Here is a 26,865-nt window from a genome sequence, read left to right on the forward strand (position 1 = left end):
TGTCGTTAGATAGCGGTTAAATGTCAAATTATTCTGTATGTATTTTTGTGAGTTTGAACTTCTTTTACTATTTTCTGAAATAATTGTACTTTGCCTTTAGTTTAAGACCTAAAAACAGTGAAAGAAATTGGCATTTATATTATATTACTTTATAGAATACTTAACCTCCAGAACTAATAGGAACCTTGTAGTATCTAGTATCAACTATGCATGAGTAAAATAGTTTCTGGGCAATTAGGTTTTATGTTCCATTTTTACCCCTGTATATGAATTCAGTGATTGTATGTGGTTATCAGTAACTACGTTGGATTTCCTGCTGCACTCCTTGGGGGCCAGTTAAATACACTCTGCATGTTAGAATTTAATCTTATCACATCTTTATCAAGCTAATGGCCAGACACTGCAGGTTTAAAAATAATTAAGAAATTGTTTCTGGATTATAATCTATATGCAAGAAAAAGTACAATAAGTGTGTAATAACTAAATAAATAAGGCTCTGTTATAAACAAAAGGAAGGAATAAATTCTAGGGAAGCAGGAAAAAGTGATGAGTGTTGAGGTTATTTTTGGTGCAACCAAATTTTGCAGTTGCTACTCTCTGGCTATATGACCTTAGAAGCATTACCTTAACTTCTCTCTGCCTCAGATTCCTCATTTGCAAACTAAGGCCAGTATTAGATCCTACTTACTAGGAGTTGTGGTAGATTAAATATAACAAGTATAATACAGTTAACATAGTGCTTGGTACATAGTAAGGACTAATAGATATAGTGGGTGGGGGGTTGTTTCTGTTTTTGTTGTTTTGTTTTGTTTTGTTCTGTTTTGTTTTAACTTGACCTAACCATACAAGTTAGGCACTATCAATGAGGTGGTCTAGCAAGACTGAGCTGTGCCTCATCCAATGTAGCCCGGGATCATATGCACCTAAACTTCCTTGTGAAGGAAGAGGTGGTTTTTAAAAATTACATTTCTAAACTCATTGGAAAATTGTATTTCTAGACCTTATTAAAGAAGAAACACTGGTGCTTAAGACTTAGAGTTTTGGTTTTTAACAAGATTGCGCCATGATACTCATGCATGCCAAAATGTGAGAACCACTGATACAGAGTATCAAAAATACAGCATATAAAACTCTGGAGACCATCAACACTTAGAACTCAGGAAAAGGAGAAGCTGCCCATCAAGGAAAGGGGAGTAGCCACAGATGTAGATGTAGGAAGCAACACAAGGCCCCACTGCCTCAGAGTCTAAGAAAATTCACAATTGCCTGTCTCTAACTTTTATTCTACAGCTCTCTCTTTGAAAAACAAAGAGAAATATTTCAGGCATATACACAAATAATACCATCATAATTTGTATATCTGTCACCAATCTAAAACAACAATAACAAAAAAAATCACCAAATGGAGTGAAGTCCTTTGTTTACTGCTCACAATTAAATCTTCTCTTGGTGCTCTCCTAACCCACCTGACCAGTATCTTGAACTTGTATTTACTTTTTTCTGCATTTCTTTATACCCAATACATATCTATGCATCCTTCAAAATGCATACTTTGAACTTAATTTTTAGAACATGCCTGTTTCAAAATTAAGTTTGCTCAATATGACTTTCGTGAAATTTGTCCATGGTAATACGTGTTGCTTAGGTTCATTTTTCGTGCTATATTTTGTATTATATTTTATGAAGAGTCTATAATTTTATTATTTTATCTCTTATTGAGGTTCAGATCATTTTCTGTGATTACTATGCCATGGATATTTCTGTTTCCTTGTGTACAAATACAAGAGTTTGTCTGTTTTCAATGTAATATTGTTTTTATTGCCAAATGGCTCTTCAGTTTACATACTCATCAAGACTGTATTTTTAGAAGACCATTTTCCATGGATGTCTCGCCTTTTTGAATATCTTGTGTGCAAAAGCACTGTCTTTTTTTTTTTTTCCAGCCTATCTTTTCAAGGTCATTTGCATAGCAAACATCCTTAGAAAATAGAGATATTGTCTCCCTCTAGGGCAGAGGGAGCAGAGATCTGTTTCACATCCAGTATAATAATTAATTTCCCTTTTCTGTAATGGTTGAGCAGGTTTTGTTACTGTCAGTTTTAAAATACTAAGGTTTTTTTTAAAGTTTTTATTTAAATTCCAGTTAGTTAACATACAGTATAATATTAGTTTCAGGTGTACAATTTGGTGAGTCAACAGTGCCATACACCGTCCATTGCCCATCACATGTGCCCTCCTTACTCCCCATCACCTATTTAACCTATCCCCCCATGCTTCTTCCCTCTAGTAACCATCAGTCTGTTCTCCATAGTTTAAGAGTGATGCCAGGGTGGCTCAATTGGTTAAGTGTCTGACTCTTGGTTTCAGATCAGGTCATGATCTCACAATTCTTGAGTTCCAGCCCCACATTGGGCTCTGCACTGACAGTACCCTCTTTCTCTCTCTCTGCTCCTCGCCCACTCATGCTGTCTCTCTCTCAGAATAAATAAAGTTTAGGAAAAAACGAGTTGGTGGGGCGCCTGGGAGGCTCAGTTGGGTAAATGTACGACTCTTGACTTTGACTCAGGTCATGATCTCATGGTTCATGAGTTTGAGCCCCCCATCGGGCTCTGTGCTGACAGTGTGGAGCCTGCTTGGGATTCTGTCTCCCTCTCTCTCTGCCCTTCCTCTGCTTTCTCTCTGTCTCTCTCTAAAAATAAATAAAATTAAATTTAAAGAAAAGATCTGTTTCTTGGTTTGAAGCTCAAGAGTATTATGCTAAGCCAAATGAGTCAGAGAAAGACAAATAACATGATTTCTTTCATATGTAGAATTTCAGAAACAAAACAAATGAGCAAAGGTGGGGGAGATACTAAGGATTTTTAAGCTAAGGATCCCCCAGATGTGATACAAACCGTAGGCATGTGCACTTCAACCTGGCCACTTCTGCGTCACCACTGTGGGGCTTAGGAGACAAGGGGAACTGATCTGAATGTAACGTTCATGCTGTCTGCTGTATTCTGAGTCCTTTTCATTGACCTGGTTGTCTCCAGTCTTCTGCTAGTATCTGTAATACTGTTGACGGCTAACTTCTTGGTTTGTTTGTTTGTTTGTTTGTTTGTTTGTTTGTTTTTTAAGTTGATTTATTCATTTTGAGAGAGAGAGAAAGATAGCAGAGGAGCACAGAGAGAGAGGGAAAGAGAAAGTCCCAAGCAGGCTCCATGCTGTCAGCACAGAGCTGGATCCTGAGATCATGACCTGAGCTGAGATCAAGAGCCAGAGGCTTAATCGACTGAGCCACCCAGGTGCCCCCAATGTCTTAGCTTGTTAAGTGGAGTAAATTCTTGCCCATCCCTCTACTCCTCCCACCCTGCTGGTTCTTGACAGGAAATTCTCATTGCTTTATATCTACATCAAACTTTAATATTGTTATTTTATAAGTTTATCTGATGGTGGGAAATAGTATTATGATTTTAATTTCCATTTTCTTGATTCATGATGAGACTGAGCCTTTTCTTTAGTTATTCAGGTTTCCACATCTATGAAATACCTGTTCCTATCAGTCTGATTTTGCTATTGAATTATTTTTCTTAAGTTAGAAGACTGTTAGCTGTACTATTCTAAATATCTTCTTCAAACCTTTGCCTTTATTTTGGCTGCTTAATGGGGAGCATTGATGAGAAGAACTTTGTATATCAAAATTTTAAATTTAATATTAACTTCAAATTTAAGTTTGCCTAATTTATCAGTATTTTCCTTTACTAATTGTGCTTTTCTATTCTGTTTCAGAAAGAAATGTCTTACTTGAAGTCATAATGACATTCTTCTGTATTTTTTTTCTAAATGGTTAAACTTTTGCCTTTTAAATTTAAGTCTTATTTGATTTCCAGAGACTGTTTCTATATAAGATGTGAGGTAGACATCAAATTCATGTTTTTTCCATATACATACCAATTTGATGATATATCTTTTTCTGCCTTCTATGTGAAAATCCCCACAAGTATATATATAAAAGCTTTCTGTTTTATTCCATAATTTTATTTGTCACTTTTCTATCCTGCTATAATGGCATATTTGAGATTTACATTTCCAGAAACATAGCAGATTAGGCTATATAATTAAAACTAACCCACACTCAGAAAACAAACAAATATATAAATATATGCAAAATATCTGTATGTACATTTAATTATATATGTATATGTATGTATATATATTACTAGACACAAATGTAAGGGAAAATGGAAAATCAAAGTATTTTAATTGGTATGTCCCACTCAAATGCTTTTGCCTTCAGCTGCTCACCAAGCCAGATAAACTTGAACTTTGAGTCTTATAATTTGGCATGGTGAAGCAGGCAGGATTCAAAACACAAGGTCTTCCCAAAGCAAGGGATCACCTCCACTTTAATCTGTGAAAATAAAAGTGAACCATACTGTTGATGTGCGTAGGATTGTGTCAGAAACAAAGGCATATCCCTAAAGGAATATATCTGTATTTTAGACTGCAAAGAACCCCCATAAATAATGTTTTTAGTCACATGGTCAACATACAGTTAAAAATAAGCAAGATAATACAAAGAGAAAAGTGCCAAGAACAAGGATACTATAGACTTCAGATATAAAAATATCAGGTACATGTTTATAAGGTAACTATATTTACGCTACTTATATGAATTTAAAAAACTGAAAATGTATGCAAAGAAAAAATTATGAAGTGACACAACAGATTTTTTTTAAAGACTTTATTCCTTTAGAGTAGTTTTAAGTTCATTGTAATACTGAGCAGAAGATTCAATGATTCTCCTCCATATACCCCCTGCCCCAGGACAGGCATAGCCTCCACCAGTAACAACATCCCGCAACAGAGTAGTACATTTGTTACAATTGGTTAACTTATACGGATCCACTGTTATCAGCCAAAGTCCATAATTTACATTGGGGTTCACATTTTGTGGGTTTATAATTACATGTATCCACCATTATATCATCAAGCAGAGTAGTTTCACTGCCCGCCCCCCCCCCAAATTCTCTGTGCTCAGCTTATGTATCTCTTCCTTCCCCGAACTCCTGGTAACCACTGATCTTTTTACTGTCTCCATAATTTTACCTTTTCCAGAGTGTCATACAGTTGGAATCACTCAGTATGTAGCCTTTTCAGATTGGTTTCTTCCATTTAGTGTATGCATTTAAGTTTCCTCTAAGTATTTTCATGTCTTAATTGCTCATTTCTTTTTAGCACTGGTAATATCCATTGTCTGGTTGTAGCACAGTGTATTTGTCCTTTCATCTACTAAAGGACATCTTGGTATCTTCCAAGTTTTGCCCATTGTGAATAAAACTGCTATAGACATCCATGGAAAGAGTTTTGTGCAGACATATTTTCAGCCCCTTTGAGTAAATACCAAGGGGCATAATTGCTTGATTATATGGTAAGGGTATGTTTAGTTTTGTAAATAAAACAAACAAACAGACAGACAGACAAACCAAAACTATCCTCCAAATTGGTTATATCATTTTGCATTCCCACCAGCAATGAATAAGAGTTACTTTTGATCCACAGCCTCACCAATATTTGCTGTTGTCAGTGTTCTGGAATTTGACTCTTTTGATAGGTTTGCAGAGGCATCTCATTGTTTTGGTTTGCATTTCTATGATAACATACAGTGTGGAACATCTTTTCTGTTAAGATCCATGGACCATTTTTTAATTGGGTTATTTGTTTTCTTGTTGAATTTTGAGAGATCTTTATATATTTTGGATGTGCCTTTTGCAAATATATTCTCCTAGTCTGTTCTTGTCTTTCAATAGTCTTGGTAATATCTTTTGTAGGGTAGAAATTTCTAATTCAAAGAAGTCCAGCTTATCAGTTATTTCTTTCCTAGATTGTACTTTTGGTATTATATCTAAAAAGTTGTTGCCAAACCCATGGTCATTTAGATTTTCTCCTATTTTACCTTCTAGTAGCTTTGTAGTTTTATGTTTTACATGTATGTGATACATTTTTAGTTAAATATCATGAAAAGTATAAAGTTGGTATTTAGATTTAGTATTTTGCATATGGATGCCCAACATTACATCGCCGTTTGCTGAAAAGGTTGTTTTTGCTCCACATGTATTGTCTTTGCTTGTTTGTCAAAGAAGATCAGTTGATGTTAGGAAGATTTGGTGTATATACTCAATGAGATATTACTCAGCCATAAAAAGAATGAAATCTTGCCATTTGCAGTGACATACATGGAGCTAGAGAATATTATGCTAAGTGAAATGAGTCAGTCAGAGAAAGACAAATACCGTATGATTTCACTCATATGTAGAATTTAAGAGTCAAAACAAACAAGCAAAAGGGAAAAAAGAGAGGCAAACCATGAAACAGACTCTTAACTATAGAGAAGAAACTGATGGTTACCATGGGGGAGGTGGGTGGGGGGAAGGGTGAAATGGGTGCTGGGGGTTAAGGAGGGCACATGTGATGAGCACTGGGTGATGTATGGAAGAGTTGAATCACTATATTGTACACCTGAAACTAATATTACACTGTATGTTAACTAACTGGAATTTAAAAACTTTAATAAAGAAAAAAAAAGTAGTTAAACTTGTATCTCTCTAAGCTTCAGATTGAGACAGCAATAGACACTATTGTTTTATCTTCTGACTCTTAATAAGATGGCATATTAAATCTGTTTAATCAGCCAAAGTATTCTGTGATAATTTGGTAATTATCTGCAAACATCTGTGTGGAAATATCTACCAAATTTGTTGCTTATTCTAGAAACTTGAATATAATATAATGTACAATATAATGTAAATATAAAGGTACAATATAATACACTTTTTTATTTAGTAAAATTTTAGAAAGCTTTCTTGAACATAGTAAATATCTCTGAAGAAAATATTGGGAACATTATTACCTAATTCCTTTGATTTCAGGCTGGACAGCAGCGTTGGTGGGAACAGGAGATTAAAATAAATGGAAATATTCAAAAGGGAGAACTAATTACATATAACTTGACTGAGCTAATTAAACCAGAGGCTTATGAAGTCCGACTAACTCCTCTCACCAAATTTGGTGAAGGAGATTCAACAATCCGTGTCATCAAATACAGCGGTAAGTAGTACTTTATAAGTATTTTTTGCATATTAAAGTGTCTGGAATATGTACAATGCAACTATCTACTAAATTTGGACATAAACTAAAATTTAGCATATTGACCTTCTGGGTCATCAGCCAAGTGACAAAAAGAGAAAACAGAAAACTAAATCATCATGTATTGTAATATTTGTTTTAAATGTAGAGATGTTGAATAATATTTTAGTTAACATTGAATCTCTGTGATAAAGCCAACAGTGTCCTTTTATTTTCTATCCCATAAGTTATGATGCAATAATTTTGCATATTTTTTTCAAATTCTTAATGGCTCTAAAATTTGTCATTAAGAAATGAGCAAATATTATCAATGCTTGGTTTTTAATTGATGGACTTGATTTTTTAGAGAATTTCTAGATTCACAAACAATTGAACAGGAAGTATAGAGAGCTTCCATGTATGTCCTTTTCCCCCGACACAGTTTCCCCTATTATTAACATCTTTCTTTAGCATGGTACACTTTGTACAATTGATTAAAGAACATAGATGTATTGTTAAAGTGACAAATAGTTTGCATTAGGGTTTAAAATTATTTGTGTTGGACAATTACATTAATTGTGATAAGTAGATAATATTATTTATTCATCATCACAGTATGATACAGAAGAGGTTCACTGCTCTGTGGGTCCCCTGTGCTCCCCTTGTTTATCCATCCCCACCCACGCCCTCCAATCCTGACAACCAGTGATCTTTCTATTGTCCATAGTTTTGCTTTTTCTAGAATGTTGCATAGTTGGAATAATGCAGCATATAGCTTTTTCAAGCTAACTTATTTCATTTAGCAATATGCCTTTAAGGTTTTTCCACGTCTGAGGCTCGATGGTGCATTTCTTTTTATTGCTTAATATCCCATTGTACAGCCATATTGCAGTCTGTTGATCCATTCATCTGTTGAAGTACATCCTAGGTTATTTTTTTGGTCATTTTTTTCTTTTAGATTGCTAATGTTAAAAATAGCTAAATGTATGTGAGTGTTTTTGTGTGTATGTTGGTGAAACAGATTAATATTGACTGAAATTTATGTGAATTTTTCAGTTGAAATTTATAATGTTCAGTGGCTACCTCTAGAACTGTCAATGTTTTTCAGGGTTGAATGATTCATATTTCATATTTACTTTATTACTTTAGTGAAATATTATTCTTTTTATCATTGATTACCAGGGCTTGAATTAAAAACTAATAGAATGTAGCTTTTTGTGGTTGAAGTTCTCCATTCAGTTTAGCATTAGGCGGATTTTTTCCTACTTAAGAGGGAAACAGTGAATACTATCAAAAGTAAAAAATACAGTGAAATTATTAAAAAAAACTCATTGGATTTGGGGCACCTGGGTGGCTCAGTCAGTTAAGCTTCCAATTCTTGATTTCAGCTCAGGTGATGGTCTCCTGGTTCGTGAGATCCAGCACTGTGTTGGGGGCTCTGTGCTGACAGCATGGAGCCTGCTTGGGATTCTATCTCTCCCTCTCTGTTGGCCCCTCCACTGCTTGCACATGTGTGAGCACTCTCTCACTGTCTCTCTCTTTCTCTCAAAAGAAATTAACTTAAAAAAAAAACTCACTAGAATTGCTTTTCACATGAAATCACTTTTCTTCACTCTTTTTTCATCAATTAGATATATTCAGTTTTCACTGAAAAAGATATACAATATAAAATAGAATATTAACAGGATAATAATAATAATAATATCATAGTGTCGCAGTTCGTGAGATGCAGCCCCGCGTCAGGTTCGCTGTCAGCACAGAGTCTGATTGGAATTCTCTCTCTCTCTCTCTCTCTCTCTCTCTCTCTCTCTCTGCCCCTCTCCCATTCATGCATCCTCCCTCTCTCACTCTCTCTCAAATAAATTAAAAATAAATAAATTTTAGTGGCTATAACAATTGTTATTCTCTAATAACCTCCATGATCCCATTGGACACACAATTAGATAGCATCTCAATATATTTTTTCTAAAATTTTAATTTTATATGTCTTATAAATTATGAATTATTATCTCCTTTTTACTAATTTTATGTTCCCTGTCCCTAAGTTATAAAACTATAGACTACTTAATATGGTCATTAGAAACAATGCATTAATATCCATTCATGTAAAAAATGAAGATATTAGGACCCAGAAAGTTTCAGTTAAACAGAGTTAAACAACCACAGAGTTAAACAACTATGAAATGACAAATTCTGAATAGAACTGGGGTTAGTTCACCCTTTCATGATAGAGGATCCATGTTGCTTTGCTATATTTAGAAATTATATGACTTTCCTTAAAGCGATATAGAGAAAAAACATCTTTAAAATCTCAGTAGTTTTATTGAAAACTCTAAGGCAACAGACTAAAATGGAAAATAAATCTGGAGAATAGATATTATTGTAGTTTCAACTTTAATTATTTTTACATTCTTAGGCATACTTATTAAAATCTTAAACATTTTAATTAAAATTTATTTTATATAATATAGATTTGGGTAAAGTTTACTTAAATGGTATCTAGACATTTATAAAAAATCACACATGAAAGTACAATTGAAAAGAGAAGCAAAATGGACTGACTGCAATATTTAGAATTGAGAATGGCAAATTTTCACAAGGTTAAATCTGCTACTTACAGTAAATTTGGTGACTAATAATATTGTAGCAGAAGACTCAATTAAAACTCAGTCTGTTCATAGGTTAACTGTAGATGTGACATAGTTTTTAGAACGAAATTATAATTCAAAGATATTTACTTCTTTGTGAGATAATACATAGACAAATTAAACTTTTATATTATTATGAAATAATTTTAATTTTTTACTAATTAATTTTTGGAAGATAATATATTGATATCTTGCAAGAAAAAGAATTATTTTTCTTCACTTCAGTGCAACTAGTAGATATATAGTCCCTTCTCTATATTGTGTATTTCATATTTGCAATGGGCAAAACAATGAGAAAAATAAAGTTAATAGAAATAATCTGTCTTCTGTAAGAAATAGTAAAAATACTTGAGAAACTAACTCACTTTGTTAAAACTGATGTCAGTGTACTCATGTAACAATTATCATGAGCACACTTTGTGTATGTGTGTGCCTTTTTCACTATCATACTTTACCTGTAATGTCCAAGTTTAACAAAAGTGGTTAATGGCAAACACTAGGAATTAACAACAGACAAATTTCACAAGTTAGAGTAACTCCCTCTTGTAATCCTGGTAGACTACGGTAATGCTTTACTTTATCCAGAATGAAATTTGCTCTCGAAGTGATAAATGACTAATGATTTTACACAGATAACATTTTAACTGTTGGATTAGATATATTTTTGTTGTTTCAGTAAAATGTAAAGTACTCATTCCTCTTCAGGTAGACATCAGTTGTCACTTTTATGGTAAGCACAATTAGTTTTTTGAAATAAATAGGTCTTCTGGTGCACAAAAATGCAAATGTATTGGTTTTTATTTGAAAACCATGTGTGTGTGTGTGTGTGTGTGTGTGTGTGTGTGTGTGATTAGACAAAACAGCACTGGTACAGCAGTTTGTTTTAGGGTGTGTAATAACATGATATAAGGAATGTCTTATTTTCATATATACCATGTTATTTTCACCAGAAGTAGATAACTGCAAAAAACAAACAAACAAAAAAAAAAAAAACCCTAAAATGTAATCTTTGTTGGATAATTGCTTTCATTGTTAAACCATCTAGATTATAGGTTGGCCTACTGTCAGCCTGAGTTTTGATTTCTGGGGATTTTTGCACTGGTTAAGATATAAAAGATCAGCAACTCCATTCCTTGGAAAAATGAACAAATCCCACATGCTATTTAGCATTGATCTTTTGGGTACTTTGAGACTGTTATTGCTGAGCTCCAAAGTAGATTCTATTCAATCCTCTAGAACAAAATGGATTGCAGACACAATTCTCCATGGTCACAGTGGGGGAGATCATTAAGTTTTGATAAGGAACTATGAGACACTGATTAGACCTTTATTTATAAAAGACATTCAAGCCATGCTAACATTAGTTTTTTGCTTTTCTTGTAGCTCCTGTTAATCCTCATTTGAGTAAGTATATTTTTTTTACTTTAATAATTGTACAGCATTTCACAGTTAAGAAAAATAAAAAAATTCATAGGCATACAAGGATTATTTAGCAACTGTTCATATTTTGTTTAAGATGGAATGGCTTAGAAACAATAAAACTGGCGTTAAATGTGAATTGTAAATTTTAAATTTTTATGGACATGGGTATGAAGACAAATTATTTAACATTGGTTATTGATTTTCATAATTTTTCCTAAATAGGGAGCCATTTCCAACAACTTAACATTTGTTATATGTTTAACTGGGGGATTTTTTTTTTATCTTTTGTAGCAGTGCATATCATTTATATTGCTATTATTTGTTTCTTTAATTTTCTTTTTAAATTTCTACATTCCAGTTGTAAAAGGTTATAGTTACTTAGAAAGTTGGTATTCAAATAGTTGAATCAATATTTTTCTTGGATCACTAATCTTTATCCTCATTTTTAATGAAGAAGATAGTCTCTTCACCATCCTGTTGATAATATTTCACATTAAAGATTGACTTGTGTTTTTTTATTTTGTGCCTAGGAATATATTGTTCTTGGCTAATAAAAGAATGGAGAGTCACTTTACATTCTTACTCCCATCCATCCAATATTCTCCATTACCTATACTTACTGAAGAAAATGTGCAGGTCTTTTTTCTCATCTTACTATGTTTCCTTTTCTACCATGGCCTTTCAAGGATTATATCACCAATACCATACTACACAACATGCTTCTACCTTATTTTCTACTAAAGATCCTCTTTTACTCCATTTCCACATATCCAAATCATAACACTGAATACATTTATGGGTCTTTACTATTTTCATATTTCTTTCATGCACACTTCATTTTGTTCTCACCAATGACCCTTTAATGTGGATATCCTCAAGTCTTTGAGGTTCACTTATAAGGTTTAGCACAAATGCTTCTTTCTGCACTAAGTATTCTCTCCATTTGATTTTCTGTAACAATTTATCTTCATCTATGTGGTCAGCTATTTTTTATTTTGTCATATTCCCCAGTAGATTAAGAGCTAAATATGTTTCTAATTTCTCGCTATTATCTCACTATCTTTTTGTCTATCACAGCATCTTATATTTAGCAGGTGTTCAATGATCATTTGTAAAAAGAACAACACGACAGTTTCAAGATGAATTAATTGCATAAATCAGGTTCTCCCTGGCTTCCACCCAGGGTACTATTGCTATTTAATTACTATATTGATTATAATTTTTTGAAGGTAAATTCTCTGACTATAATTTCAGTAGAAGTGTTTAAAAAGAGTTGTCATGGGAAGATTAGATACAGGAAAAATCGACAAATATTTCAGTTCAGGAAATATTTGTGAGAAGCTTCAATTTACTGGAAAAAATGCATACATAAATAAACAGTAGACTTTGTTTGCTAACAGGTTACTTCCATACAATGTAATAAGTACCATTAATTTTTTGGCAAGTGAAGTTTTACAGAAGACATGATGCTATTTTAATTGGGTCCTGAACATTGAGTAAAGGTCCCTTTGGTGAAGAAGGTGAGGAAAGGCAAGCCTGTCATCAGAACGAAGGTCATGTTCAGATAATTACTGAGCAAAGCTCAGTGTGTCTGGAGTATGATGTTCAAACATTACAGAAGCCAGAAATGTGCCCTGAAGATGAACAATATTAATTAGAATTTGAGTGTTTCTTTTAAAAGCTTGTATCCTTTAGGTGATAGTTACCAACTTCTTCCTCATAAGCATTTTTTTTATAGTCAAACAATGAGTTGGATTTTCTATTTTTAAAATAATTTCCAGTATAACTCTCTATGCCAAAGATTTCCACTGACTGTACTTTTTTTTTTTTAATTTTTAACATTTATTTATCTTTGAGACAGAGACAGAGCATGACGAGGGAGGGTCAGAGAGAGAGGGAGACACAGAATCTGAAACAGGCTCCAGGCTCTGAGCTGTCAGCACAGAGCTGGATGCGGGGCTAGAACTCACAGACCACCAGATCATGACCTGAGCCGAAGTCGGATGCCTAACCGACTGAGCCACCCAGGCGCCCCAACTACTGTACTTTTTAAAAATTTTACCAAGTTTCGATACGGTAAAAGAATTGTTTAGAACAAAGACTTTTTAGTAAACATCATACGATGATTTCCATAATTTATAAGGGTATTTTTTTAAAAAGGGTAATTATTTTTATATTTTTGACATAAAAATACATACAATATGAGACCTATATTGACAACAAATCAAACTAACCTTAAATGCTCTTTTGCGTATAACAACTTATATAGTCTTCAGGTGAATCTATTTATCCTAGGTATCTACTTCCAAAATATCTATATAGAGTAAGTCCATGAATTTTATCATAGTAGGATTCTTCATTAGACTAAAAAAAACTGACTTTTTAAATTTAAAAGAGAAAGGCCTTCTATTTATAGTGTCTTTTAAAAACTCTTTTGGTTAGTCTTTTGAACTGAAAGGAAGGATGATTAGTTGTCAGAGAACTGCAGTCCTCTGGTAGAGCAGCAGCAGTGCTCAGTTGCCCTTCTCATACATGTCTTGTTCCTCAGGAAGGGCACCCTTGGACCAAACCTGAAGTTTAGTCCATGATTGGACTGTGTTAATTGAAAATAAAACAGGAAAAAGTTGAATTTCAATTGAAATGAATTCTGAGACCTCACAAGTACCTCACCAATGGAGTTGAAATTTCCCACTGTAAAGAGGTTTTAAATTTTTTGAAAAGCAAATTGTTAAAATTCAGAACTTTGTTTTTGGATTTCAGAAAGTTTGTTTTTGGATTTCATTTGCTTTATGTTAGAGATTATAAGTACAAGACGGTATGTGTATATATATGAAATTCATATAACCATAAATATGCATTATAATACAAAGAATGCATATCCATGAAAATTCACTACCTCAAGAAAACAGCTTAAAACTAAAAAGAAAATTTATTGTAATAACCCACTCTAAAATATCAATCCCAAGTTAGAACTAATGGACAAATTAAGTAAAGTGATGTGATATAAAATCAGCATACAAAAACCTGTGACATCTCTGTATATTCACAATGAACTTTCTGAAGATGAAATTAAGAAAACAATCCCACTCAAAAACAAAAGAATAAAATATTTAGAAATAAAAATAATTTAGAAATAAACTTAACCAAAAAAGTAAAAGACTTCTACATTAAAAATTATAACACATTGTTGAAGGAAATTAGAGAAGACAGGTAAATGGAAAGACATCCCACGTTCATGGATTAGAAGAATATTGTTAAAATATCCATATTTTCCCAAACAATCTACAGATTTAGTGAAATCCCTACCAAAATGTCAATGACATTCTTTACATAAATACAAAAAACAATCTTAAAATGCATCCAGAACCATTAAAGATCCCAAATAGCTAATGTAATGTTGAGCAAGAAAAATAAAGCTGAACGCATTGTACTTCCTGATTTTAAAATACATCACAAAGCTACAGTAATCAAAGGAGAATGGTACTGGCATAAAAACTGTCATTTAGACCTATAGAAAAAAGTAGAGAACTCACAAATAAATGTGTGAATTTCCAGTCAACTTATTTTTGACAAGAGTACCAAGAACATACAATAGGGAAGGGACAGTTTCTTTAACCATTTACATTGTTGGTGGGTATGTAAATTGCTACAGCCTTTATAGAAAACAGTGTAGGGCCTCCTGGATGGCTCAGTCAGTTAAGTGTCTGACTTCGGCTCAGGTCATGATATGCAGTTCTTGAGTTTGAGCCCTGCATCCAGCTCTGTGGTGACAACTCAGAGCCTGGAGCCTACTTCAGATTCTGTCTTTTCTCTCTCTGCCCCTCCCCCTCTCATTCTCTCCCTCTCCCTGTCTCTCTGTCTCTCTGTCTCAAAAATAAACATTAAATTTTTTTTTATAGAAAACAGTATAGAGGTTCCCCAAAAATTAAAGATAGAATTACCAAATGATCCAGCAATCTCACTTCTAGGTAAATATCCAAAGGAAATAAAATGTCTGTCTTGATGAAATATCTGCAATGCAAAGTTCATGGTAGCATTATTCACAATAACCACAAAATGGAAATGATCTAAGTGTCTATCAATGGATTAATGGATAAAGAAAATGGAGAATATTAAACAGCTTTTAAAAAGAATGTTATTCTGCCACTTGAGACAACACCAATGAATTCATTTTATTATGCTAAATAAAATAAGCCAGACACAGAAGGACAAATGCTGCATAATATCATTTACATGGAATCTAAAATAGTTAAACGCAGAAGCGGAGTGTAGAATGGTGGCTGCCAGGAGCAAAAGGGAAGGAGAAATGGGGAGATGTTGGTCAAAGGGTATATAATCTTTCAGTTATGTTAGATGAGTGAGTTCTGGAGATCTAATGTACAGCATGGTGACTATGCTTAGCAATACTGTATTATATCCTTGAAATCTGCTAAGAGAGTAGATCTTAAGCATTCTCAACTCCAAAAGAAAGGAAGAAAAACAATGGTAACTTGTGATACGTGAAGTGATGGATATATTAATATGTTTCACTGTGGTGATCATTTCAGAATGTATATCAAAACATCACATTGTATATCTTAAATGTATATAATATTTTTTGTCAATTATATTTCAGTAAAGCTAAAAAAAATAAAGTTAAAAATAAAGAAATGGTTGGGGTGGGTGCAAGAGGGTCATTGGGCTAGAGGACTACAGGGCATCAGAGTGCTTATCCCCAAGTTTTAATCTGTCTTTATCATGTTGAGAAGAATTTGAAAAGTAAAGCACAATTTTAGAAACCTTGTAATGTAGAATATCTCAAATATATTAATTTATTTCTATGGAGCCCCTGAAACCACCAAAATTATGTTGTAGTTAGAAATCTCGTGAAACTTTCAAGATTAGATCAGTTTTTAGGTCTGTATTACTTTCTTAATTTTTTAAAGGTTTTTTTAAATGTTTTATTTATTTTTGAGAGAGAGAGAGTATGAGCTGTGCAGGGGCAGAGAGAGAGGGAGACAGAATCCACAAAGCAGACTTCAGGCTCTGAGCTGTCAGCACAGAGCCCAACGTGGGGCTCGAACCCATGAACCATGAGATCATGACCCAAGCCAACGTCGGACACCCGACTTGACAGAGCCACCCAGGCACCCCATATTACTTTCTTATTTTATGATATCTTTTAATATTTAATATAATACTGACTTTTGATAAATTTTTACAGACTGAGGCTTTTTCATTATCTATCAAGATATTCCTTATTCCAATAAACTTTTTAATGAATAGCTTTTTACATAATTACTTAACATATAATGACAGGATAATCATAGGATTATTATAGTCCAAAATGGTGTCTTTTTTCCACTTTTTCTATTTTTTTATAAAATCTCTCCAGTAATAGGTTTCTTCACTGTAGATGTATGTCTACAGAAGTAATGAAGAACTATTAAGATTACTTATGTATCTTTGTCCAATATGAATTATTGTAGTCTTAAATCGTACTGTGAACAACTTGTGATATCTATAAAATAAGCCTTTTAGGTGTATCTAAAATTATAGACATGTTTTAGGTTCTTATAAGCTGTATTTTTGCTTAATTTTCCTATGAGAGACTTAAATTTTCAGGTTTTAAAAACTTTTGTTTTTGTAGGCAAGTTTTCTTTTTTTTTTTTTTGAAACAAGGCTAAATTACACAAAAGATATGTTTAAATGTCCTTATAAAAATTCATTATATATAATTTTAAATAATATAAAAAGATTTGGCACCAGATTTATAAACAAATCCTGAAGTTTTACTTTTGTTTTTGGACATTTTCTTTGTATGTATACAATATGTAGTTAAACAACTGAAAACATTTAAAATCAGGGATTGCTTTATTACAACTCCAGAATAGTAGCTAAAGGAATCCCCTGTCGTGCCTAAAAAACATTTAAAGAAACGAGTCCACGCATATAGCTACCCTGCTGTCACCAACATTAGATCTCAATTGTTAGACTCAGGCAGTCCTGTCTTCTTTAGTACAAGATCCATGGTGTAAAGATGTGCTAGAAAATATTTTATATGGGATATTGTTTATCCAGAAATGTACTGATTTAGAATTCACTAAATGCTTATGCTCCCTATCAATATTCCTATTCATAATATGGAATATAAATAAACACAAAGAAGTACAGCAAGTCTTGAATCTGAAAACAAAAACAAAATAAAACAAAAACTTATTCCTTAAATTCAAAGGGAGAGTTTCTGTTTACTTTTTAAATGTGTATGCCAATGGTTTTCTTTCTACTTCTCCTTCCTTCCTTCCTTCCTTCCTTCCTTCCTTCCTTCTACCTACCTACCTACCTACCTACCTACCTACCGGTTTCCAGCCTTCCTCCCTCCCTTCTGTCTTTGCTTTTCTCTTTCTTTTTTAAATTGTGATTAGAACACTTAACCTGAGATTCACCTTCCTAATAATGTTTGAATATACAATATAATATTGTTATATACAGGCATAATGTTGTACAGCAGATCTCTAGAACTGACTCATCTTGCAAAACTGAAAATTTATATCTTTTGACCACTATCTCCCCAATTTCATCTTCCTCCAGCCCCTGAAAACCACCATTCTACTCTCTGCTTCTATGCATTTGGATCTTTTAGATTCCTCATAAGTGTAATCATGCAGTATTTGTTCTTCTAGGATTTGCTTAATTCACTTAGTATAATGTACTCCAGGTTCATTAGAGTTGTCACATATGGGAAGTTTTTCTTCTTTAAGGCTGAATAATATTCCATCGTACATATATACCACATCTCCTTTACCCATTTATCTATTGATGGGCACTTAGGTTACTTCTATATTTTGGCTATTGTGAAATGTGCTGTAATGGACATGGGAGTACAATTCTCTCCTTGAGATAATGGTTGCAATTTTGGGGGAATCTGGGTAGCTCAGTTGATTAAGCATCCATCTTTCACTCAGGTCATGATCTCACATTTGTGAGCTCGAGCCCCATGTCAGGTTCTTTGCTGCCAACTGAGCATGGAGTCTGCTTTGGATTATGTCTCTCTCTGCCCCTCCTCCTGCTTTCACTCTGTCTCTCTCAAAAATAAACATTAAAAAAAAATGGTTGCAATTTTTTTGATAGAGACCCAGAAATAAGATTGCTGAATTATATGGTACTTTCATTTTTAATTTTTGAGGAAACTCCTTACTGTTTTCCTTACTGCCTGTACCATTTTACATTCCCATAACAGTGTACAAGGGTTCCAATTTTTCCACATGCTTGGCAATGCTTGTTATTTTTTTAATTGCCATCCTAACAGGTGTGAAGTGATACCTCACTGGGATTTTGATTTGCATTTTCTTGATAATTAGTAATGTTGAGCTCCTTGTGTACTTATTGGCCCCATCTATATATCTTTTGGGAGCAATGTTTATCCAAGTTTTTTCCTTATTTTTTAATCAGGTTTTTTTTTTGCTATTGAGTTCTAAGATTTCCTTATATAAAAAGGTGGCCTTTTTCACTCTGTTGTTTCTTTTGCTGTGCAGAAGCTTTCTAGTTTGATGTATTTCTATTTGCTTATTTTTGCTTTTGTAGCTTGTGTTTTTTGCTGTCATATCCAAAATATCATTACCAAGACTAATGTCATGAAAGTTTTTCCCTATGTTTTCTTCTAGGAGTTTAACAATATTAGGTCTTACATTAAAGTATTTAATCCCTTTTGAATTTATTTTTATGTATTGTGTGAGATTAGGGCCCACTTTCATTCTTTTGCATATGGATGTCCAGTTTTCCAGCAACATTTTTTGAAAAGTCTTTTCTCTCCCCGTTGTGTGTTCCTGGCTCTTTCGTCAAGATAATTTGGCTGCATATACATAGAATTCTTTCTTGGCTCTCGATTCTGTCCCATTTGTCTGTTATGTTTTTATGGCAGTACCATACTCTTTTTTTATTTTATTATTTTTTATAAATAAAAATTGCATATATTTAAGTTGTAAAATATAATATAATATATATATACATACACACACATATATATATACTTTATATATATATGTAAATGTATACTACCCTCAAACAGCACGGGTTTAAACTATGCAAGTCCACTTATTATATGGATTTTTTAAAAATCCACATTGTAGATGCATTTTCTCTTGAGATTTTCTTAATTTTCTTTTCTCTAACTTACTTTATTGGAAGGCTACAGTACATAAAACATATAACATATAAAACATGTATTAATTGACTGTTTATGTTATTGGTAAGGCTTCCAGTCAACTACTTAACTAGTTAAGTTTCTGGGAAGTCAAAAGTTATATATGAATTTTCGACTGTGTAAGGAATTGGTGTCCCTATTCAGGGGTGCATGGTACATAGTAAAATGACCACTACAGTCAAGTTAATTAACATATCATCTTGACACATAGTTACATTTGTGTGTGTGTAATGACCTCTACTCTCTTAGTGCATTTCTAGTATATGATACAATATTATTATCTGTAGTCATCATGCTGTACAGTCATCATATCTAGAGTTATTCATCCTACATGCCTGCAACTTTGTACTCTTTAGCCAGTGTCTTTTCATTTTCCCCCTACCTGCCCCTGATAAAGACCACTATTACTTTCTGCTTCTCTGTATATTGACTTTTTTTAGATTCCACATGCAAGTGATATTATGTAGGGTCTTTTTTTTCTATGTCTGACTTATTTTACATAGCATGTCTTCCAGTTTCATCCATATTGTTGCAACTGGCAGGATAACTTTTTTTTTTTTAAGATTTGGAGGCATCACACTGAATAATTTTAAATAATGAAATGTATATAATATATAAAAATATATCTGTATGCTTTATTTAAAAAAAAAATATATATATATATATATAATATTTTATTATTTAAAATTATTCAGTGTGATGCCTCCAGCTCTGTTCCTGCTCACAGCTCTATGGGCAGTCCAAGGTCTTTCATGGTTCCATATGGATTTTAAAAATTGTTTTCTACTTTAATAAAAAAAGTGCCATTGGTATTTTCATAAGGATTGCATTGAATCTATAGACCACCTTAGTAATATGGATATTTTAACATTAAATCTTCTAATCTATGAACACAGGATATTTCCATTTATTTTGTCGTCTTTAATTTCTTTTATCAATGTATTACAGTTTTCAATGCATATGTCTTTCATCCCTTGCTCAGTTAAGTTGGTCCCTAAGTATTTTATTCTTTTTGATACTGTAAATGGGATGGTTTTCTTCGTATTTTTTTTTTTTTCAGATACTTCATTGTTAGTGTATAGAAACACACAGATTAATTCAGGGGCATGATTCCAACTTCAAGGGCTCCACTTCCAGGGATAGCTGTCGGATAAGTCTAACTCACTGATGCGGGAAAAACAAGAATCTCTGTTTTTTAGATTCTTATATCTTTATGAATTCCAGGGAATCTGAACTGGGTTTTGACTTCATCATTTACTATCGCAGCTTAGTCAAAGTTTTCTCTTCTGTGAGCCTCATGAGTTAGTATTCCTGTGATTTCATAGAGGTTTTATGGGTTTGAATGAAATATATAAACTATGTTTAATATTTCTCTATTTAGATAATTTTAGTTTTGTGTCTAGTTGACATTGTCATCTCCTTTATTGTCTCCTATATTTCAAGCAGGGTACATCTCAGTAAGAAAATCTTGATACCTAGAAAGGTTACTCCTGCCTACCCTCATTACAGGAAGAAAACTCTCTCCGAACTTTTTGTTGGGTCTGAACTTAGCATGTGGCAGGCATCCAGGAAATCCCAGGCCTTCCACAGTCTTCATAAATTCTTTTCATTTTTTTTTTATTTCTAGTGAATTTCAACCATCTGCCAAATTCACATTTAAAAAAAACATAAAAGATAACTACTTTTTAAAATATTTTGCTATTATCTTCCCCTAAGTAAACTTCCATTTCTGCAAGTGCTTATATGTGAAAGCATCTCCAGAGATGGTGTGAAAAATTTTAACTTCAAGGTATACAGCTTTAAAGTGTTGTCAGGTAAATTAATAAAGATAATTTTATAATTGACAATTTTGTTTGTGTTGTTCTTATACTTGAAAAATGAAAGTTGAGAAATGTCATGGAGAGCCTGGATGGCTTAGTTGGTTAGGTGTCCGACTTTGGCTCAGGTCATGATCTCGTGGCTCATGGGTTCGAGCCCCACACACATCAGGGTAAATGCTGACAGCTCAGAGGCCTGGAGCCTGCTTCAGATTCTGTGTCTCCCTCTCTCTGCCCCTCCATCTCTTGCGCTCTCACTCTCTCTCTCTCTTAAGAATAAATAAACATTAAAATAATTTTTTAAAAAGTTGGGAAAAGTCTTCAGCCGTAGTTAAATTTTAGTTAGATATTTCAGAGGAAAATGACTTGGGTTTAAGATATTACTGGCTTATATACATCAAGATTATTTTTCTCTTTATTAAAATTGAAATAGTTTCATGTTTAGTCATACTCTTTTGCACTACCATGGCCCTGGTGCCATTATTGAAATCTTGCATTATTATTGTTGTATGATGTTTTAAAATTTTTATAAGAATATTGTGTTTATATTAATTTAATTAATATTAATTTAACTAAAATTTGTTAACAGGAGAATTTCACTGTGGATTTGAAGATGGTAACATTTGTTTATTCACCCAAGATGATACAGATAATTTTGACTGGACAAAGCAAAGTACTGCAACGAGAAATACAAAATACACTCCAAACACAGGACCGAATGCTGATCGTAGTGGCTCTAAAGAAGGTATGAGGGTATGAAATGTACTCCCGTCTTGGACTTCTAAAAATGCCATTAATATGACATGCACAGAATGCTTTGCTATAGATTTGAAGATTATGGGATAAAACCTTAAATTTTTAATGCATAGACTCAATAATTCAGATATTTCCAAAGCTTGTAGACATTAATTTTCTCTCAGACCTCACAGACACATATAGTTGAGAGATTAGATGTTTTTGATAATTCAAGTCTAAAATTCCTATTTTGTTTAACATTTTTGTACATTCAAGCAATTTTATCTTTCATTATGTAGATCATTTATTCTTGATGTTATATATATAAAGATTTCACAAATGATATCAAAATTCTCCTGTGCATCTAGAATGCACTTCTTATAAAAACTCTAAATCTCCTTAATGATTAAATTTCATGTCTCCTAATAATAATTTGTCTAAACATTTATGTTGTCTTTTTAAAGGTTTTTATATGTACATTGAGACATCTCGACCCAGACTGGAAGGTGAAAAGGCCCGACTTCTCAGCCCTGTTTTCAGCATAGCTCCTAAAAACCCTTATGGCCCCACGAACACTGCATATTGTTTCAGCTTCTTTTATCACATGTATGGACAACATATAGGTGAGATGGCAAGAATTATTGTTTCTTCTAAAGTAAATCATAAGAAAAAAATGTTTACCAAGACACAGCATGAAATCAGTTTTAGTCAAAGAATATCATCATTGACTTTTTTTTTAAATGTCTGTTTATTTTTGGGAGAGAGAGAGACAGAATGTGAGCAGGGGAGGGGCAGAGAGAGAAGGAGACACAGAATCCGAAGCAGGCTCCAGGCTCTGAGCTGTCAACACAGAGCCTGACATGGGGCTTGAACTCACAAACCATGATACCATGACCTGACCCAAAGTCAGACGCTTAATTGACTGAGCCACTCAGGCACCCCTGTTATCACTGACTTTTAAATTACATACCTTCAAATTGCAAATTAAGAGGCTAAGAATGTTCCCCTATCGTGTCCTAATTTTCAAATTTTAGATTCAAATTTGAACTTTTGGAGCATTACCTACCTCTTCTAGAATCCTAATTCACACAGACCAGAGTTAAATTCTTGATGCGATCTTATTGTGGAATTAATAGCAGTATAATTTAAGCAGCTTCTTTTCAAAGAAATATGCTCAAATAATGACCCAGTGTATATTAATGACCATGAAAAGAGGTATTGCCATATTTGGAAGATAAATACCTTTAGCACTGTCTTTGCATTTGGAATACTGGGATAATATTTTCTTGTTTATAAAGTATGCCTAACATACCTAGTAGGATCTAAGAATGTCCTCATACCACATAGCCTTACAGACAACATAGCAAAACTGCTGCAGGAGGTGGGGAGAGATCATACGGGTCTACATGTCTGTATGCACAACTCTAAAATCAAACTGATCACAAAATTTTTTAATTTAATTATTTGGCATCACATGCTATCTGATCTCCATGTGTTGGAATATATGACCCGAAATAATCTGAGCTTGTTTATAATCTTTATTTATCTAAATAAGTGTGAACATTTATATTATTTGCAGCAAAAATATGACTATCTTTGATTATAAGATTCTGTTCCAGATTCTTCCAGAGACTATCATGTAATCCATAAGATAGGCATTCTTTCACCTTTCTAAAATAAGACAAAATTCTGAATGGTGAAGCATCTATCACCACAGAGCTTGGACAAGGGGTTTGTGGGTCTGTATCTAGCAGAAGAATAAGGCATTGCTTCGGGACAAAGGAAAACATCTCTCTATGAAAGAAGGTTACATTTTCAATGGACAGAAATGAGCACAGGGAAGATTAAGGCACTGATAGTGAGGAAATAAAATGTGGAAAGCTAGGATGACATTAAATGTTTTGATGTAAATGAACAAAACTAAAACTATAAATATATAATTACATAAACTAACACAATCGTGCACATGATAGATGCCAGTTACTGTACTATTTAAGTGAAGTAATCCTCTTGATCAGTTTAAAAATATGAGCATAACATCACTGTCCATTTTTTACAGCAGAAAAAAACTGAGTCCCAGAGAGTTTGTTTGAATTGCAAGAAACTGGTTATGCTGGGTCGTAAACTCATTGCCAGCACTATTAAGCAGTATTTTTCACAGTGGAGCACTAGGTAATATACCAGGAAGGCCAAACTTGTGCAATGAAAAGTCCTCTGAAGATGAAGTCAAGAAATCTGGGCTGGAACTTGGCTGTAGCTTACTTTAAGAATGCAGAGAATTCACTTAAAACATCTGGATCATGATCTCCTCGTGTGTAAAATGGAAATATTAATTCCTATTTCAGAAATTTGTAGTTCATGCTAAATAGGATAATATATATGAAATCTCAGATGGTAGACACTCTTAACCTTAGGTTACTTTGAATCTCAAATAGCAATAATAAAGTAATAGCTAATGTCAGTCACTATTCCTAACACGTCATGGATTATTTATTTTAATTATTATAATAAACATTTGTACTCATTAAAATCATTATCCTCTATCATAGATAAGGAGACTGATACAGAGAATTTTACTTTACTTGCCATAATGTCACAGCTGATAAATAACGAACCATGATACCAATCTGGGAAGCTGGACAGGATTTGCTTGCTTTGCCGTTCTGTGGAGAGACTCACTGGAATGTCATAAATGTTTAACTAATGTAGTAGTTAGGAGAAGACATACACATTTTGGGTAGACCACAAAAGCATGATGAGATTTCTGATTTGGGAAAATAAATCTTACAGGAGTGGGTAAAATTGTGGAGAAACAGAATACAGTTTGGAAAAGCAGTTAGAAAGTTACAACAGTAGTCATGGGTTCACTACAGCCTAACCTATGAAGGGAAATAAATCTCCATACAATTGCCAAACCATCTTATTTACTATGAGATTATGATCTTATTAGAAAGGTAGGATAAGCTCAACTCTCATTTTCCCATTAGTTGGTGATGTATTCTTCACTTTGAAGATATTCCTTAGACTCTCTTTCTCTTCTCCCAATTTCCCTTGGAACAGGCTTGTTTTAAAATGGTTTTTAAATAAATAATTCCAAGATCAATATTTTGAATTACTTAAATGAGTGAAATGTGCATGTACTGTTTTTATGAGGCTGGCCCCCTCTCAAATTTTCTCCATATTTATATTGAGGTTCAAGATAATTGTAATATACTTCTAACTTCACAATTTTTATACTTATCATTCTTTATTGACAACAAATGTCCAGTTGACTTCTGCCAGTTTTATTCTGATTGTTTCAGGAAGAAGGCAGTTCTCCATTTCTTCCATGTTCTCAAACACTTAACCATTTTGATATCTGTGCCATTTCTCTGCTTCATCAGATGGTTGAAGGTTGCAGGTATCAGATCTGTCATTAGAGTCCCTCCCAGCAAGGCACGATCATGCTGCTTACTAAAATGTAGACAAAAATGTCTATTCCAGACGTGCACTAATCAGGACCAGATGAGTGACCTCATTAGGGAGAGGTTGCCTGTAGCTGAAACCTTCCCTCTTTGTAAATATTATTCTAAGACACTCATTTATCTGTAAACCTGGGGGCATTTATAGTCACTGGTTTTACAAATTACATTCTCAGTTTTATTCATTTTTTTGCAAGTCCAAATTCGAAAATGATTTGCGTGGATTTCTGATAGCCTAATTGCGATTATTATTTCCTGACTAACCATACATAATCTTTGCTGTTTAAACTTTGACTAATGCTCAGTATATCATTGAGGAGAGTTGTAACTTTTAATGATACAAAAATGGGCAATCAGTTATGCATTACTTAGAAAAGATATTCCTCTTTGATGTAAAGTCAAATATGTTGTATTATTTAATGCTACATAAAAAGTTTCCCCAAAATTTTGTGGCTCGAAACACAAACATTCATCTCTCAGTTTCTGTGGGTCAGGAATTTAGGTGAGGCTTAGCTGAGTGTCTGTAGTTCAAGGTCTCTCAAGGTTGCAGACAAGCTATCAGGCATGACGACTGTCTAACTTGAATACTTGACTTAGCGATGATATTACTTCTTCTAAGCCCACTAGTGCACTTGGTGTTTGGCAGGCCTCACTCCCTCATAGGTATTGGACTAAGGACATTGATATCTTGCTGGCTGTTGAATTCCTCTCAATTCTCTCAAGTTCCTTGTCATAGGAATATCTCTACAGGACTGTCTCATGGCATGCCAGCAGGCTTTCTCCAAAGCAAGCACTGACAGAGAGCAAATACATGCCCAAGACTTTTTATAACCTAATCTCTGAAGTGACATTCCATAATGTCTGCCTTATGCTATTTATTATAACTGAGCTGATATTTCCACCCCACATTCAATGGGGGGGTGGGGGAGAATACACAAGGGTGTTAATGCTAGGAGGCTGAAATCATTGGGAGGCATCTTAGCATTTATTTGCCACACAGGTACAATTTATTGTTAGCTAAATGTTTCATCAAAATTGATTGAAGAGAAAACAAATGAAAACTACAACATGTCACCCTTAAACTGTTGATTTATAAGTACTGATACAATAGATATTGACAATAGCATAAGATTATTTCAACAATCCTGTAGGTACAAGAAGGCATTTTGATTCTTGATTAATCATCTGAATTTCTAATATTCTTGCATTGAAACTGAACTTCATATGAGGTCACCTGATGTGAAAAAAAGCTTATTAAAAAATAAGTAAAATATGTACTTCATTTATTTCTAGGAAGAATGTAAGATATAAGCATACCAGGAAATTAAAGATAAAAATACAAAAGGCACTTAAGAATACATTCATTGAGCTTGATAAGAATGGTTCAATAAAGTTGTGGCTCTAGAAAGCTAATTTCACTGTGGAACAAATGGGAAACAAAGAAAAGGAGTCCAGTCATGGGATCTGTTCTTTCTTTCTTTCTTTTTTTTTTTTTT

General features: G+C 33.4%; 1 protein-coding gene across 1 annotated transcript in view; it reads left to right on the top strand.

Annotated features, from left to right (window-relative positions):
• The window catches only part of LOC125910313 (MAM domain-containing glycosylphosphatidylinositol anchor protein 2), a 331,066-nt gene that overhangs the window by 272,678 nt on the left and 31,523 nt on the right, over positions 1–26,865 (top strand). Inside the window, exons 9-12 of the mRNA XM_049614096.1 lie at positions 6,909–7,086; positions 11,136–11,156; positions 21,763–21,918; positions 22,373–22,531. Of these exons, the coding sequence (XP_049470053.1) occupies positions 6,909–7,086; positions 11,136–11,156; positions 21,763–21,918; positions 22,373–22,531 (514 nt within the window). The remainder of the gene's footprint in view (positions 1–6,908; positions 7,087–11,135; positions 11,157–21,762; positions 21,919–22,372; positions 22,532–26,865) is intronic.

The sequence above is a fragment of the Panthera uncia genome (genome assembly GCF_023721935.1).
Source record: "Panthera uncia isolate 11264 chromosome B3 unlocalized genomic scaffold, Puncia_PCG_1.0 HiC_scaffold_1, whole genome shotgun sequence".
Lineage (NCBI taxonomy): Eukaryota > Metazoa > Chordata > Mammalia > Carnivora > Felidae > Panthera > Panthera uncia.